The sequence below is a fragment of the Bos indicus x Bos taurus genome, chromosome 19 (assembly GCF_003369695.1).
Source record: "Bos indicus x Bos taurus breed Angus x Brahman F1 hybrid chromosome 19, Bos_hybrid_MaternalHap_v2.0, whole genome shotgun sequence".
NCBI classification, from domain to species: Eukaryota; Metazoa; Chordata; class Mammalia; order Artiodactyla; family Bovidae; genus Bos; species Bos indicus x Bos taurus.
In genome coordinates this window covers 22,833,121-22,848,060 of record NC_040094.1, presented here as the reverse complement: position 1 = coordinate 22,848,060, position 14,940 = coordinate 22,833,121, and the positions used below count along the sequence as shown (strand labels likewise).

General features: G+C 52.8%; 1 protein-coding gene across 5 annotated transcripts in view; it reads right to left on the bottom strand.

Annotated features, from left to right (window-relative positions):
* ABR (ABR, RhoGEF and GTPase activating protein) overlaps positions 1–14,940 on the bottom strand; it is a 187,977-nt gene that overhangs the window by 56,609 nt on the left and 116,428 nt on the right. For 4 of the 5 annotated variants that reach the window (XM_027518042.1, XM_027518046.1, XM_027518043.1 and 1 more), the window contains 3 exons: positions 9,698–9,883; positions 4,025–4,132; positions 1,179–1,239 (listed from right to left, as the gene is read on the bottom strand). In XM_027518042.1, the coding sequence (XP_027373843.1) occupies positions 1,179–1,239; positions 4,025–4,132; positions 9,698–9,883 (355 nt within the window). Of the gene's footprint in view, positions 1–732; positions 1,047–1,178; positions 1,240–4,024; positions 4,133–9,697; positions 9,884–14,940 lie in introns of those variants that run through there. The other variant, XM_027518047.1, reaches the window with a different exon arrangement.

Sequence of the window (14,940 nt, the reverse complement as noted above, 5' to 3'; positions counted from 1 at the left end):
AACCTGCCACGCCCCCCTCTCCCACCAGCACTCACCGCGGACCTTCTGCACTAAGCGACAAGACCTCAGCTCAAGGGTCTCCAGTGGTTAGAACGAACCCCCTGGGGGCTACCCAATTCCTTCCTGCTCCCAACCATATTCACGTTCTCCAGTCGCCTGTGCACAGAGCAGAGAGCCAAGGCAGCGTGTGCGCTCCAAGCACACAATACCCTGGTCGCTCACCATCCTCTCCTCTCGCCCGAAACAAAGAGACTCCCAACTTCTCCCTCCAGCAGGAGCTGGCACCCTCCGAGCCCAAGGCACTGCCATCTGGACCACCTGGCCCTCTCCGATCGGCCCCTGCTGACCCCTCTCCAGCCCCGGGGTGGCCACCCCTGCAGGTGCAGCCTTGTCACTTTCTCTCCTTGACAGCCTCTCCAGGAAGTTGCTCCCAGCTTCTGGAGCTGAGCCGCGAATTCCCCCCACAGATCCTCGGAGGAGCCTGGCCCCTTCAGCCCGGTCCTCCCATTTCCAAGCCCCCTCTGCCTGGAGGGGCCCCCAGACTTCAACTCCAGGTTGGAAGCTGGCCACCCGCGGCTTAACACAAGTCCAGCCACTTGTTCCCCCTCCCTACCCTGCTGCCCCCCACCCCCCCTTGCCGGCCACATTTCCACCCCTTCCATCCACCCACTCCATCCGGCCCCCAGAGGTGGGAGGACACCCCCACCTCCCGCGAGAGGGGGCCTGGGTTACCATAGGTGCAGTTACAGCAGAAGCGAATGATGAGAAGTATTTCCATGGCAGCCTGCGTCCCCGTGGCGGGAGCGTGCGGCCATCGCTCCGGGCTCCCCGGCTCCCCTCAGCGGCCCGGCCACTCAGCCACCTTCGCGGCTGCGGCTGCACAGCCTCCAGAACCAAGCAGCCGCTTCTGAGTGCGCCTCTAGCCAGGGGGAGGGGAGGGAGGGCGGTGCGCGTGGAGCGGGGAGGAGGAGGGGAGCGAGGCGCCTGCTGGCATCCTAAGGAGGAGCACGTTTGTAGCTGGCCAGCTGCCTGGGGACAGAGGCTGGATTCCTCCTCGCGTGCACGCGCTCACACACACACGCGCGCGCGCGTGTGAGTACGTGTGCACACACCTACAAGCAAGGCACAAAGCCAGACAAAGGAAGGTGACTGTTAATCCAACCCTTTCCCCATAGTACCTTCCATAGTGACTGACGTGTGGCTGTCCCTGGAGTCCTTGGGACCTTTCACCTTGAGTTCCTGCCAAACAGAGGAGAGGAATCACTCTACCAGGCCCAGCCCCACCCCGGGCCTCCCCATTCCCCATGGTGAACACAGCAGGAAACAGGGCTCTGAGACCCAGGGGTGCAAACAGGAGCAAAGAGACAAAGACTAACAGACATGGGTGGGCTCTGTTCTGCCTCTCTGACTCCAGAGCCCCTGGCCACACCCGTCAACTCCTGGAGCCTCCTAGGGTCCAGTGGCTGATGCAGGCAAGAAGGAGGGGCTCTGGGGACCAGAGAGGACTGTGATCACAGTCAGTGCTCCTCAGGCCTGTCCCCTAAAGCCCCTCCTCAGCGACTAGGAGGGCCTTCAGAGGATGAGCAAGAATGGGACCACCCTTTCCCCACCCCCAGCAGCAGCCACTGCTGCACAGCAGCTCAGGGCACACAGGGTTTTAGTGGACAAGCACCAGCATACCAGCTGGTCTTTGGGCATGAGCAGCCCTGGAGAGGAGGAGACAGGGGTCCCACACGCCTTTATGGGGGCAGCAGGGACGTGGTGCGCCTGGGGCCGAGAGGTGCAGGGCAGTCCGACCTCTACTTCACCCATACCGAGAGGGACTCACCCAGCCACCAGCCCCAGCTGCACTCCCCACCTACTGTGCCTGGGCTGGACATCCAAGCCCACAAACTGCCAGGAAGGAAACAGCAACACGCCCCCCTGGATGCCACACAAAGGGACAGGGGTGCTGGCAACAAGCCCCAGGGATGGCTTATCTGATCCTAACCTCTTTCATCTGCCTTCAGGACAGAGGTTCCAGCTCCGGCCCTTTGCCAGTAGATCAGTGTGGCCTGTAACTGGAGTCGTAATGCAATCCCCACCTTGGAAGACTGAGTACATGGAGTGGGGGCTCCCAGGGGACTGTCAGCAGGAAGGCGGGGGTGAGGTGAGGCCAAGGTCAGGTACCAGGTGATGCTGTCTGCTCTCCCTGGCAGGAAATGCCCAGGCCACGGGCACTCTACACTTGCTACTCCTGCCTCAAGCTGTTTCTAGACAGAGAAAACCCCCAGGGATGAGCCTGGGGCATGGGGGTGGGGAAAAGTGAGGTTCCTCAGCTTCTCAAGGCTGTGTCTCTGGCTGGCGTCTAGATTCCCAGCTTTAGGGAATTTTTCTCCATGCGCGCTTCCAGCGCAGCCTAGAAGTACAAAATCACTCCGCGGCAGAGACGGGCCTAATTGCAGTAATGAAGCGGCAGCACTAGTAGGGAGCGACTGCGACCGCGCATGAGTCAGGGTGAGAAGCCACTGGCAGCCGGCCATGGGCCTCGCTCTGCCCTTGTAGGGCTGGCTTGGAGGGGAGCTTGGCGATGAGCACAGGGGTTTCTGCTGCTGCTGAAACAGGGGGAACAGAGAACAGGCAGCCAGCCCAGGCTAAGAGGAGACCCTCTCTCACTCTCTGGACAGTACATGACCCGGGCACCCAGGCAGCCTTGGCAGGGCCACTCGAACACAGATAGGGACCACCCTTTCTCCAGCCTCACTGTTCCATGTACTGGGACCTTCCTACCCCTCGCTCCATGCCATCCTTCCAGGCAGAAGGTGACTCACCTGACCCCTGGGTTTGGAAACAAAACAGAGCTCAGCTCTCCTCTGTCTGCCCCCATGAAATGTGTTTGAACGTGGAAGGGAAGTGTTAGCAAACCCAGTGTGGCTACAGATCCACATCCATGTTATTTCAATCCAGCTTTGATGGGTAATCAAGCTCACACTTTCATCTCCATCTGCCCAACACATGTGTTCCCTCTCGGCTGATTCCAAACTTGGGTATAACCCTGTAGCTTCCCGAAAATTATCCTGCATCTCACCAACTTTTCTAGCACTGGAGCTGAGAAAGCAAAGGATCAAGAAAGACCTATAAAGAAGGACTTCCAAAACTGCAGAAAGAGCTCCCTCTCCTTGGAACCAGACATTCTCTTACCCTGAGCTTGGAGCTGGGAACTTTGATTGTAAAGCCAGTGCCTTAAGGCATATCCCTGAGATCTTTTTGGCTCAAGGGGTGAGCTGGGCTGTGCTCCTGAAGAATTCTAGGACACTTCCTGGACACAAGTGTTGACGGCAGATGATGCCACATCTTTGCCTTGTAGAGGAGGATGGAGTTGGGACTGGATGCTCCCCAGGAAGGACAGGCATATTCCTAGCCAGAGGGTCTAGAGCTTCTTCTCCAGATAAAGGGCCCTTGTCCTCTCTCTGTGAGATTTCAAGGATCTTAAAGGATCACCTAGTCCAGACTCCTTCAAGCCACTCTGATTATAAAAATCACCTGGGCAAGCTTGTTTAAAAACAAAATAGACTCCTGGGCCCCGCCCCAAACCTTCTGAATTGAAGCTCCAGGGAAGGTGCCTGAAGATCTGCATTTCAAACAGTGGGCAGGTGGTTCTTGTCAAGCAGACTTGGGGTAAGCTGGACCAATCCAGACAGCTCATTCTACAGCAGAGGAAGTAAGCCCAAAAGAAGGGAACTGATTTGCTTAAGGTTACCCCAGTGTGGGAGAATGCTGCCTTTTTTCTTTTTGCTTCCCCTGTTCTAACACAGAATAACCTAAATCAAAATAACAGAAAAATAACAGAATCATATAGAAATTGATATTCTTATATCAAGAAGGAAAATGTCAAGGGCAAAAAAGCAAATGTCAGGCTGTTACCCATCAGGAGAACTATTTTTCTCACGGGCAAGCAGAAGAGGAGAGGCTCTAAGTCTGGAAGGCTCTGACCAGCCCCTCAAAACCCTGAGCCGTAGGGGTGGCAGTGCAGGGAGCTGCCCACCTCAGAGATCTTCTGGAACTGGTTGTTGGACTGGCTGCACTTCTCAGCTGTCTCCAGAGCGACTTTATAGTTATCCACAAATGCTTTGTACACACCAAGCTGGCTGGCCTGCAGGGCGGAGAGAGAGGAGGGCAGGAGTGGGATGGGGAGAAAGGATTAATGAATGGATGAAAGCATAACCAGAGCACCTGGAGCTCCCTTAGCGCTCAGAACCTCTAACTCAGTCCAAATGGCTAGCTGCGAGCAGAGAGAAAAGGCAGGAATGAACATACTACGGCATCCCTTTGAACTCCACAGTTTCCATGGAAACTGGCTCAGCCAATAAGGTTAACAAGGGGGTTTGTGGGGTTGGGGGGAGCAGGGCAGGGCCTTTGTTGGCTTGCTAAAACTCAGCTCATAGCAGCATTTGGCTTTATTTAGCATCATCAAAGTCTTGCACAGTTTGAAGCCCCTTAATGCCTCACACGTCTTTCACATCCTGGAATTAGCTGAAGCACTGAGAAGGGGGGTGGGCACGTGTGGCCCGCTCAAGGCTCCACTCCCCATGCTGAGACTGGGGAACTGCATTTAAAGGCACAGTCCCCACTTCCCTTGGCCTCCAGGTCCCTGTCCCCACCTCCTCAGCCTTCAAGGAGCCAGAGGTCCTTCTCCTCTACACATCTGCATGTCAGTCTGCACCTAACACAAAGCTTTCCCCGGCTTAGGACCACACAGAGCCTCGCCTTCTCGGGGAGGCAGAACAGATGCCATCAGCCCTTACTGCAAAAGGGGAAACCGAGTTTCATTAATTCAATTCTGCAGGTGTATTTATGGAAAGCCTTCTCTGTGCTGTGCATGTGTGTTTCCTCTTACAGGAGCAAAGGGCGGAAATTCAAATTGAACCACAATGAGATACTATTTCATACCCATCAATCTGGTCAAAATGTTAAAGTCTAATGATATTAAGAGTCAGAAAGAATGTAGGAAAACAGGAACTTTTAAAGACTGCCTGTGGGTGTGTGTAAATTGGTATAATTATTGGGAAAATAATTTGTCAATAACCAATAAGGTTGAAAATATGTTCAGTTCAGCCTATTGAGCATATCCTCTCTACATACAGACCCCAGGGCTACGCTGTCCAACACAGGAGCCACTTGCTACACGTTAGTCAGTCGTGTCTGACTTTGCAACCCCATGGACTTGTAGCCCGCCAGGCTCCTCTGTCCATGGAATTTCCCAGGCGAGAATACTGGAGTGGGTAGCCATTCCCTTCTCCAGAGATCTTCCCGACGCAGGGATTTAACCCGGGTCTCCTGCATTGCAGGAAGATTCTTTACCATCCGAGCCACCAGGGAAGCCCTACACATGGATACTGAGCACCTAAAATGTGGCTAGTCCAAACGGAGGTGGGCTGTGAGTGTAAAACACACACTGGGTTTCACAGGCTTCGTATGCAAAAGAGAACGTAAATTATCTAATTCCTTAATCTTGACTGCATATTGAAATGGTAATATTTTGACTCTATTAAGCTAAATAGAATATATTCTTCACATTAATTTCACCTGTTTATTTCTACTGAGTGTGGCTGCTGCTAGAAAAATTATATATGTGGCTCACACTATTATTTTTACTAGAAAGCACTGCTCTAGAGAAACTTGCATGTGTGTGTGTCCAAGGAAATGTAAACATGGGTATTTTACCCACTTCATTTTTTCTTTTGTGAAAAGACTGCAAACCAATGCTCACAAAGAAAGGAACCCATACACACTGTGCAGTTAAAATGAATGAACTAGATCTCTGTGTAGCAACGATGACAAGTTTCAAAATGAATGCTGATCGAATGGCAAAATATGATACATATATACATATTTTTTTCTACACTTTAAAAGTAAATGCAATGCTTTAAGAAGATACAGATATGTAGCAAAACCCACAAACTGCAGCCTAAAAGACTACACACCAAATTCACGCCAGTAGCTGCTTCTAGATTGAGAGGAAGGGCAAGAGGAAAGGGTGGCAGAGAGACTAACTTCATCCTCATTTGTAATTCTTTAGCTTCTTGATTAAAAAGTCTTTCCCTGTATCTTCAGAGAGTTGCTATAGCTCAAACCGTAAAGAATCTGCCTGCAATGCAGGAGACCCGTGTTCGATCCCTGGGTCAGGAAGATCCCCTAGAGGAGGGAATGGCAACCCACTCCAGTATTCTTGCCTGGAGAATTCCATGGACAGAGGAGCCTGGTGAGCTACAGTCCATGGTCGCAAAGAGTGGGACACGACCGAGTGACTAACACCACTACTACAAGCTCTGAATTCTTCAGAGCTTAGTGTCTGTTAATTCTGGGAGGTGAGTGTATTGTTGTTTGCTACATTATTCTCTAGATTTTCTGGTTAAGTTGTTTTTCAATGAAGTAGCAAGGAAATTCAGCTGCTGGGGCCTTCTACCCACCAAGGTGCGGGGAGAAGGGTGGGTAGGGGAGGAAGTCTGCTGCCCCTGAGGCCTGCCCAGACAGACTCTGCTTTCTGCACAATACCTGCACTCCTCAAGGACCCAAAGAGGTGGGCTAGGGAACCTGGAGCCCTCCAGGGCAGAGACAGCTCAAGGAAGCTGGCAGGCGGGGCCCAGGAAAGCCAGAGGAAAAAGTGAGACCCAAGATGCTTAAGAAGCCAGGGCCAGAGCCATGCAGGTCTCAGCCCCAGATGGGCCAGACTTCAGAAATGGGCAGGGGTGGGAAGGGATGGAGTCCGTTTCCTCTTCCAGGGAGTGTCCTGGCCCCTGGTATCCTAGGCTACAGGGGTTGTGCTAGACAGTTGCTTCCTAAACCAGGATTACTGATATCCTTCCAGGTACACATCTTCCTTGTCCACCTTTCCATGAGAGGGATAAAGGCTGGGTGCTCAGGGTGGAATGCTACCTTCCTAACCCTAACAGGCTGCAAGCAGGAGCCCCCTGGGCAGAAGGCCTGTGCGCAGGGGTCACCGGCCATCCAGGCACCGCCATCTGCATGGAGCACCCGAGTCTGCGGGGCCCGACGCCTGGCCTGCCTGGGCCATTCCCTGGGAAGTGGAGGTTGCTTTGGAAACAGCAGCTTGGCACGGGGGTGATCTCATAAAACAAATAACAGAGATGCTAATTCCCCTCGCTCAGTAATGGATAATCAAATACCCAGAGGCCAGCTGGAAAGAAACTGCCTCCAGATGCCTGGGCTGCCCCGGCCTTCTCCCAAGCCCGTAGGCTCAGGGGCTTCAGGCGTCAGTTCATGAGGCAGGGGAAGAGAAGTGGGGGGTGGGGGCTGGGGTAGCAAATACATGGCCAAGCCAGTGGAGCTCAAACCAGAAGGGGGAACCCTGGTGATAGCAGGGTCCAAATGACAAAGACAAATTGGGCAGGCATTCCACTATGCTCCCGGCTACTCACTCCTCCCACACCCCCACCCTCCTCTCTTCTGCCCTTCTGAGGGCTAGGAGAGACTCCCCCTCAAGCCAGTCAGCACAGGCTCCTGGACCAGGTGGGCGGTGATGACTGGGTGTTCATCATCCCTGAACGGGGGCTAGTACTCGGGGGCTGCCAGAACCGGAAGTGTGGGGTTCCCTGGCAAGAATGCCTTTTGCGGGGGCCTCTTCCTAACAATAGTAATAACAGCAGTAATAATAGTAATAATGGTAATGATAATGACTAAATATTAAGTATTTCCTAACTTACTATACTCCAGGTCCTGTTCCAAGAACTTTTTAGGTATTAACTCACTCAGTCCTCACAATCCAACAAGGTAAACACTATTATTAGCCTCATTTTTACAGACGAGGAAGCTGAGTCAGGAGAAACTGGGTACATTGCCCAATGTCACATGTTTACATCTAACCTGTGGCAGAGCCTAGATTCCAACTCAGCTGTGACCTGGATCTAGAAACTGTGTTTATCTCTGTGTGTCCCTCAGGACATGGACCTCAGGTCCTGTGATGTCTCCTCAATGCCCTTCCAACTTCTACCTGGCCCCAGGGGCCAAGAACAAGGTGTACTCCATTCGCCCATTCATTCATTGGCTCATTTGTTGACTCATTCATTCACTCACTCACTCACTCATTCACATATTGAGTTCTAGACTGGTTCTGAGAGTCCAAACTGAAGAAAACACAGTCTGTCCTCCTGGAGCATATTCTGGGGAGTCAGGCAGTTTCATGTTCATGGAGGGTGTAAGCACAGCAGCTGCATTCAAGGGGCTAGAGAAGCGTTCTCCACAGAGGTCACTTTTAAATTGGAAACTGACCAGAGATGCCAGACAAGACAGAGAAGGACATTTGAGGCTAGAGCCGCGAGTACAGAGAGGTCAAGTGTATCTGCGGTGTGAACTGAGAGACCAGGGTGGGGAAGGCAATAGCCAGAGAACAGGGTGGATCGAGGCCAGCAGCAAAGGGTCTCATAAACCAGACAGCGGAGGCTGGTCTTTATTCAATGGCTAAGGGGGAGCCCCCTGAAGGGATGTGAGCAGGGAGGAAGTGAGGTCCAGGCAGGAGTTTAGAAAACATTCTCCTGTTGCTAGGTAGAGGCAGGCCTGGGGTAGAATGCATTCCTGAGCCCACAGCAGTGGTCCAGATGAGGGCACTAGCAGGTGGAGAGAAGCAGGTGGCCGTGAGCTTTAAAGAAGTGGACTCTAAGGGATGCAGGGAGGGGAGGTGCCAAGGATGAGTCCTAAGGAGTCACGGATATCCATCCATGGGATGTGGCCACACCCACTGAGACAGAGGCAGGGAAGACAGCAAAGAACCTCAGAGCCAATGAGTTCAGTTTTGAGCATGCTGAGCTTGTGGCCCCGGAGCATCCAAGCAAGAGTCTTCTCTGGGTAAGAAAAGCAGAGGCCTATCCATTCAACGGGTCCGACCCCTGCAGAGAAGTCCTACCCCTGCTCCCTGCCCCCCACCACTTACACCCAGAGGACAGGACCACAACTCCTATGCTCCATCCTGCCTCTTGGGCTGGCGAAGTTATGGGGGGCACAGCCAGATTGCGGGGGGTCCATGGGTCTGACTGGGGGTCCTCGGGGGACATTGCCAGAGACAGACACTGAGCTGGAGCAGACAGTGTCACGGAAGCCCCGGGAGCTAAGACCTCAGGCAGCCTTTCCCAACACCAAAGCCACACGATACTTCTGCCTCCTCCTTCCTTCTCCCTGCCCGGCCATGGTAGGGGGTTGGGCTTTTAGTGCTTTCCATCCAGGGCCCTCAGCAGAGGATCGTTAGCTGACACTGTCTCCCTCCACCCCAACTCTTCACTTCATAGGTACCACGGAAGTGAGGAGAACGTCTGAGGTCTCAGGTGAGGGATGCCTGCCCCTCCACCCAGCACATGCCCCTCCATCAGCTGAGGCCCGCAGGGGAGCCTTCCGCCCTGAAGCCCCCTGCCAGGGGCACCCACGTACATGGCCTGTCTCCGGCAGCCCTAGAAGAACTCTAGGGCTTCCCTGGGGAGGCCGAGAGCCCAGGCATGAGGCAGGTTCCCCACAAGGCAAAAGCCCAGGCTTTTCTCCAGGACTCAGAATGACCCAGTGTCAGTAATGCCCATCAGGAGCCATGTTAGGCATTACCGACAACCCAGGCCTTCAAGAAAGCCAAGGAGGTCTGGGGCCAATCGGTTCTCTCTCAACACCAGCGGCTCCACTGAGGCCCCAGGTAAGCACGTTCCATCAACAGGAGACTCACCAGCTTTTGGAAGAGGTGGCCCATAGTGACCTGGCTGTCCCACTGTTGCACCTTGGGGCAGAGGTTGTCATAGAACTCCTTGTGGATCTCGTAAATGTCCTGGATTTTGTAGAAGATGGTCTCGATCTGCTGGATGGTGAGTACGGGCTGGGAGGTGGTGGCAGTGGCCTTCAGAGGTTTCATGGGCTAGAAGAGAGAAGGAAGAAAGAGCAGAAGTGAGAGGCAAGTAAACTGGAGGGTCAGCAGGCTCAGGGCCCAGGTTAGGCCTTCCTGGTGCCCAAGTTCCCCCCAGACAAGGCCACTGAGGGCTGGACACCCAAAGTTCGGTTTGGATCTAGCAGCAGATGTCACAGGCCCGAGCAAGCCACGAGCAACTGCAAGAAGAGGGCACCTGATAGCCAGAGCCTGGCCCGGCAGCTCTGCCAGGCCCAAGGGGTAGCACCTGGACACACTTCTCCCAACCCTGGTCCCTCGAGGGGGCCCAGGTTCCCAGCCTGTCGTGGGTTTGCCTGAGGGTCTAACAGGATCCAAAGCTTTCTTCCACAATGGCCTCAGGCTCGGAGTCATAAACCCCCTTGCTGTGCTTCAGTGGGAAGGAGGGTTGAGTGAGAACTCAATCCCTTAGCTGTTTCCTTTCAAGAAACAGAACATGATTCTAGGACTTGGGGGACAGAGTTTCTAAGGGACCAAACCGATCTCAGCTGCACTGACATCTTAAGTTCCCATCACTCGGTATACAGAGGGCGAGCAGGTGGCACCCACACCACTGTCCCACCTGGACCTGTGGCAGACATGACTAAGCGATCACAACATCCTTCTCACTGAGCCTGGTTGTAGCCTCAGACCCGTTCTCAACGCCAAGGCCGACATGCAAGACAATCTGTCATCTCTGCTTGTCTACACCAAGATGCTCCCAGGCCTGCTGGTGGAGAGGGTGAGGTGACAGACAGAAACTCAAGACCATTCCCAACACTTGCTGAGAGCAGAAATCATCATTTTAAAGCCCAGCATTAAGGGAAAAGGAGGCTTGGATATGTTTTCTTCAATGTGATTTCGGTATTTTAGTTTTTTTTTTTTTTTAGCTCTGCCATGAAGCATGTGGGATCTTAGTTCCCCGACAAGGACTGAACCTATGCCCCTTGGACTAGAAGCATGGAGTCTTAACCTCTGGACTACCAGAGAAGTCCCTGTATTTTCTAAATTACCTCCAATGAGTAAATATTTATTTTCTAGTCAGGGAAAAATAGGTATTAAAATGCATAGTTGAAACAAACAAAAAGTGATACTGAAGGGTAAGGAGCTCCTCCATGGTTGATCTTCTTTCAGCCCTAAAGTCCCCAGAGATGCCCAGACTGTCCACCTTGGGGGACAGGGTCTGGAAACCTTTCCCACAGAGAAGGCACAAGCGGGGAGGGTGTGGGGGGCAGAAGTTTACCTGGGAGAGAGAAGCCTGAGTCAGACATGGTGGGTGTTCTTCCTCTCGCGTGTAGATAAAGGGCTGGGTGGAGAGAGGCTTTTGACTTAACCTGGGTCATTCTGGAGACCCAGGAGCAGAAAGGAGAAGTTGCAGGAGCAGTTATGGGCTCACAAAGCCGCCCTCCATGATCTCACAGGATTAGGTAGTGAGCTTTCTGATAAGAGAAGCATTCAAGCAGAGGATGGGCAACTCAAGGCTGGATTCAGGGAACACCTCCTCTGGAGGGAGGCCCAAGTTATTGCTGGCTCACCCCGAGAGAAGACACCTGCCCCCCAAACCCCAGCTCGAGCCAGCCGCAGCAGCCAGATGCCCAATGCCAGGCTTCCTTGTATCTTTCCATCTATCTGTCCACATGAGGAAGTCCCATCTACTTAAAAACCCAGACAACGCTCTGACTTCTGGTTCCCCATCCTCCCAGCTCTAAAAAGTCCAGACAGAAGGATGAAGGCAAGAAAAAGCAGAAGTCCTCCTTCTGACCCTCCTAGTGCTGGAACGAACAAGGCCTTCGCATCCAGCCCTTTGCTGGGAACGCTGGATGGGGTCTGACCTGGTGCAGGCCAGGCAGTGTGGGCCAGAGTCCCAACTTTGCCACTTGATAGCTCTGGGAAAGTCACTTAGCATCTCTGGGCCTCAGCAGCCTTATTTGTGGAACTGGGATAATATTATCAAATCCATAAGCCATAATTTATATAAAATATTGAGCATATGCCTGGCACATAGGAGGCAATCAATAAATGCTAGCTGCTACTATGATTAGTATTCACTCCACAAATAATGGACCAAGTGCCTACGTGGGGCCAGACCGGGGTTGTGTGGAAGGTTATTCAGTGTTTCACTAGTCACTGCCCCCATGAAGCCTCCCATGGAGAAGCGGAGACAGACGAAACACAAGGACACAATCAAACACAAGATCGTACATAAATGCAGTGAAGGAAATAAGAAGGGGACGTCGTGCGGGAGGACAAGGAGGGGATGCTGACTTGAAATGGAAGCATAGGAGCAAAGGGGACAATATTCTAGGCAGATTTCCCCAATGCCTGAGACTGAGGCAGGAATAGCTCGGGAAGAGAGAGGAGCTGGAAGCAGGCTGGTGACCCTGCGTGCAGCGAGCAAGGGGGTTGGCAAGCAGAGCCCTAAAGCAGGGCTGGAGGGGTGAGCAAGGCATGGATCACACAGGGGAAGGAATGCGGCTAAAAAGCCCGTGAAATGACCTGGCTTTCCCTGGAGGGATTGACAGGGTCCAATTTTCCCTTTGGAGATTATTTGTATGACTCACAGTCCTTGTTCTGCAGAACATTATAATCTGTTCGGGTAAGGTGGACCAGCACAAATGAAACGTTCTTGTGCACAAAGCAAGATACGGTTATTACTCAACTTGGACTGCAAATACCAACCAACCGGTGCCAAGGTTGTCCTGGCCCAGCTTGGAGAGGGCTTCACAGAGGAGGTGATGGGAACAGGGCCTCGGAGGGAAGCTCTGAGCAGGTGGAGAAGCGGGGCCTGGGGAAGCCTGCAGGCAGGAAGGAGATAGAGGGAATCTGGGCCAAGAGAAAGGAAGAGCATTGTCCCCACCACAGTCAGGCGCCCCATCCAGCTCGTGGCCCCAGTGCTCTGTGAAGGATACTGAGCTGGCTCTCAGGACTGATCAGAGTTTATCCTTAAGACTTTTTTGATGTGGACCATTTTTAAAGTTTTTATTGAATTTATTAAAACATTGCTTGTGTTCTATGTTTTTGGTTTTGTGGCCCCCATGCATACAGGAATCTTAGCTCCCAGACGAGGGACAGAACCCCCACCACCTGCATTGGAAGGTGAAGTCTTAACCACTGGACCACCAGGAAAGTCCCAGACTTTATCCTTTTTTACTTCTATCTACCCATGCCGATGACACCACCCTTATGGCAGAAAGCGAAGAGGAACTGAAGAGCCTTTTGATGAAGGTGAAAGAGGAGAGTGAAAAAAACTCAACATTCAAAATACTAAGATCATGGTATCCGGTCCCATCACTTCATGGCAAATAGATGGGGAAACAATGGAAACAGTGACAGACTTTATTTCTGGGGGCTCCAAAATCACTGGAGATGGTGACTGAAGCCATGAAATTAAAAGACACTTGCTCCTTGGAAGAAAAGCTATGAGAAACCTAGACAGCATATTAAAAAGCTGAGACATTATTTTGCTGACAAAAGTCCATATAGTCAAAGCTATGGTTTTTCCAGCAGTCATGTACAGATGTTGAGAGCTGAATCATAAAGAAGGCTGAATGCCGAAGAATTGATGCTTTTGAACTGTGGTGTTGGAGAAGACTCTTGAGAGTCCCTTGGACTGCAAGGCGATCAAACCAGTCAATCCTAAAGGAAATCAACCTTGAATATTCATTGGAAGGACTGATACTGAAGCTCCAATACTTTGGTCATCTGCTGTGAAGAGCTGACTCATTAGAAAAAGACTCTGATGCTGGGAAAGATTGAGGGCAGGAGGAGAAGGGGATGACAGAGGATGAGATAGTTGGATGGTATCACTGACTCAGTGGACATGGGTTTGAACAAACTCTGGGAGATGGCGAAGGACAGGGAAGCCTGGTGTGCTGCAGTGCCCATGGAGTCGCAAAGAGTCAGACACGACTGAGCGACTCAACAACCACCACCACAACCCAGGTCCAGGTGAGGGGCCAAGTCACCACAGAGTCCCTGTTCCTGCTGGGGTGTAATCCCACCCAGGGTGGGAATAAAGGAAATAGGAAAGAACAGCCTGGAAAGGCAGGGGTGGTCAGGATTTCTCAGAAACTGCAGGGGAAGCACTCAGGGCTATGAACAGACAAGACACAACCACTCTGCTTCCTCCTAAACTCCCACTCCGTCTGCAAAAGGGGAAGAGCCGGCGCTCAGCAGGGCGGGTCACATGGACAAGGCCAGCTCTTGGGGCGTCAGGCCGGCTTCTCAGGACAAGGTTGGGGGCCTTTGGGGGAGGGGAAGTGCTGTATGCGTGCCCCTGGCTGGCCTGAGACCCTTGGAGGCAGTTATTTTTATCTGGTGAAGCTCTGAAAATAGGTCTCAGGCGGGGAGGGCTGGCTGAAAGGCACAGGCGGCCCCACACTGAGCTGGGCTCCGGTCCTGCTCTCCTGACAGAGCAGCTCCAGTCCTGCTCTCCTGACAGAGCACACTCAGTTAGCCCTGCTTCTAGAATCCTGCAACAGAGGATGCAGTGCTGGCTCCCCATCTGATCAGTTAACTCTGGCTCTGGGTGTCCTGGAGAAGGAAATGGCAATCCACTCCAGTATTCTTGCCTAGAAAATTCCACGGACAGAAGAGTGTGGCGGGCTACAGTCCATGGGGTCGCTAAGAGTCAGACACGACTCAGCACGCATGCTCCGAAACAAACTGGGTGTCCCAAGAAGGGCTCCTCAGGGAGGCGGGCCAGGCGGGCTTGAACTTGTTCGTGACTTCACACTGTCATTTGTTCGCTCTGTCCCCCAGCAATTTGCTTTCTGCCTTTCGAAACAGGGGAGAGAAATCGGCCCACTTCCTCCACCTCTGATTCCAAAAGGCTTGGAGGCTGCCACATGCAACTCTGCTAACTGTCACCAGAGGCTGGGGGTAGGGGGGGCATCCTGAACCTATTTTACAGATAAGAGACAAAGCAAACTCCAGAGGGGAGTCTGAGAGAGGGGCCCAGCGGTGGGAGGTGCTGAAGGCCCAGGAAGCCCAGCCACAGCACCCAGCTCACTAACCAGCCTGGAGACACGCAGCATGAAGTGCAGTTGGTC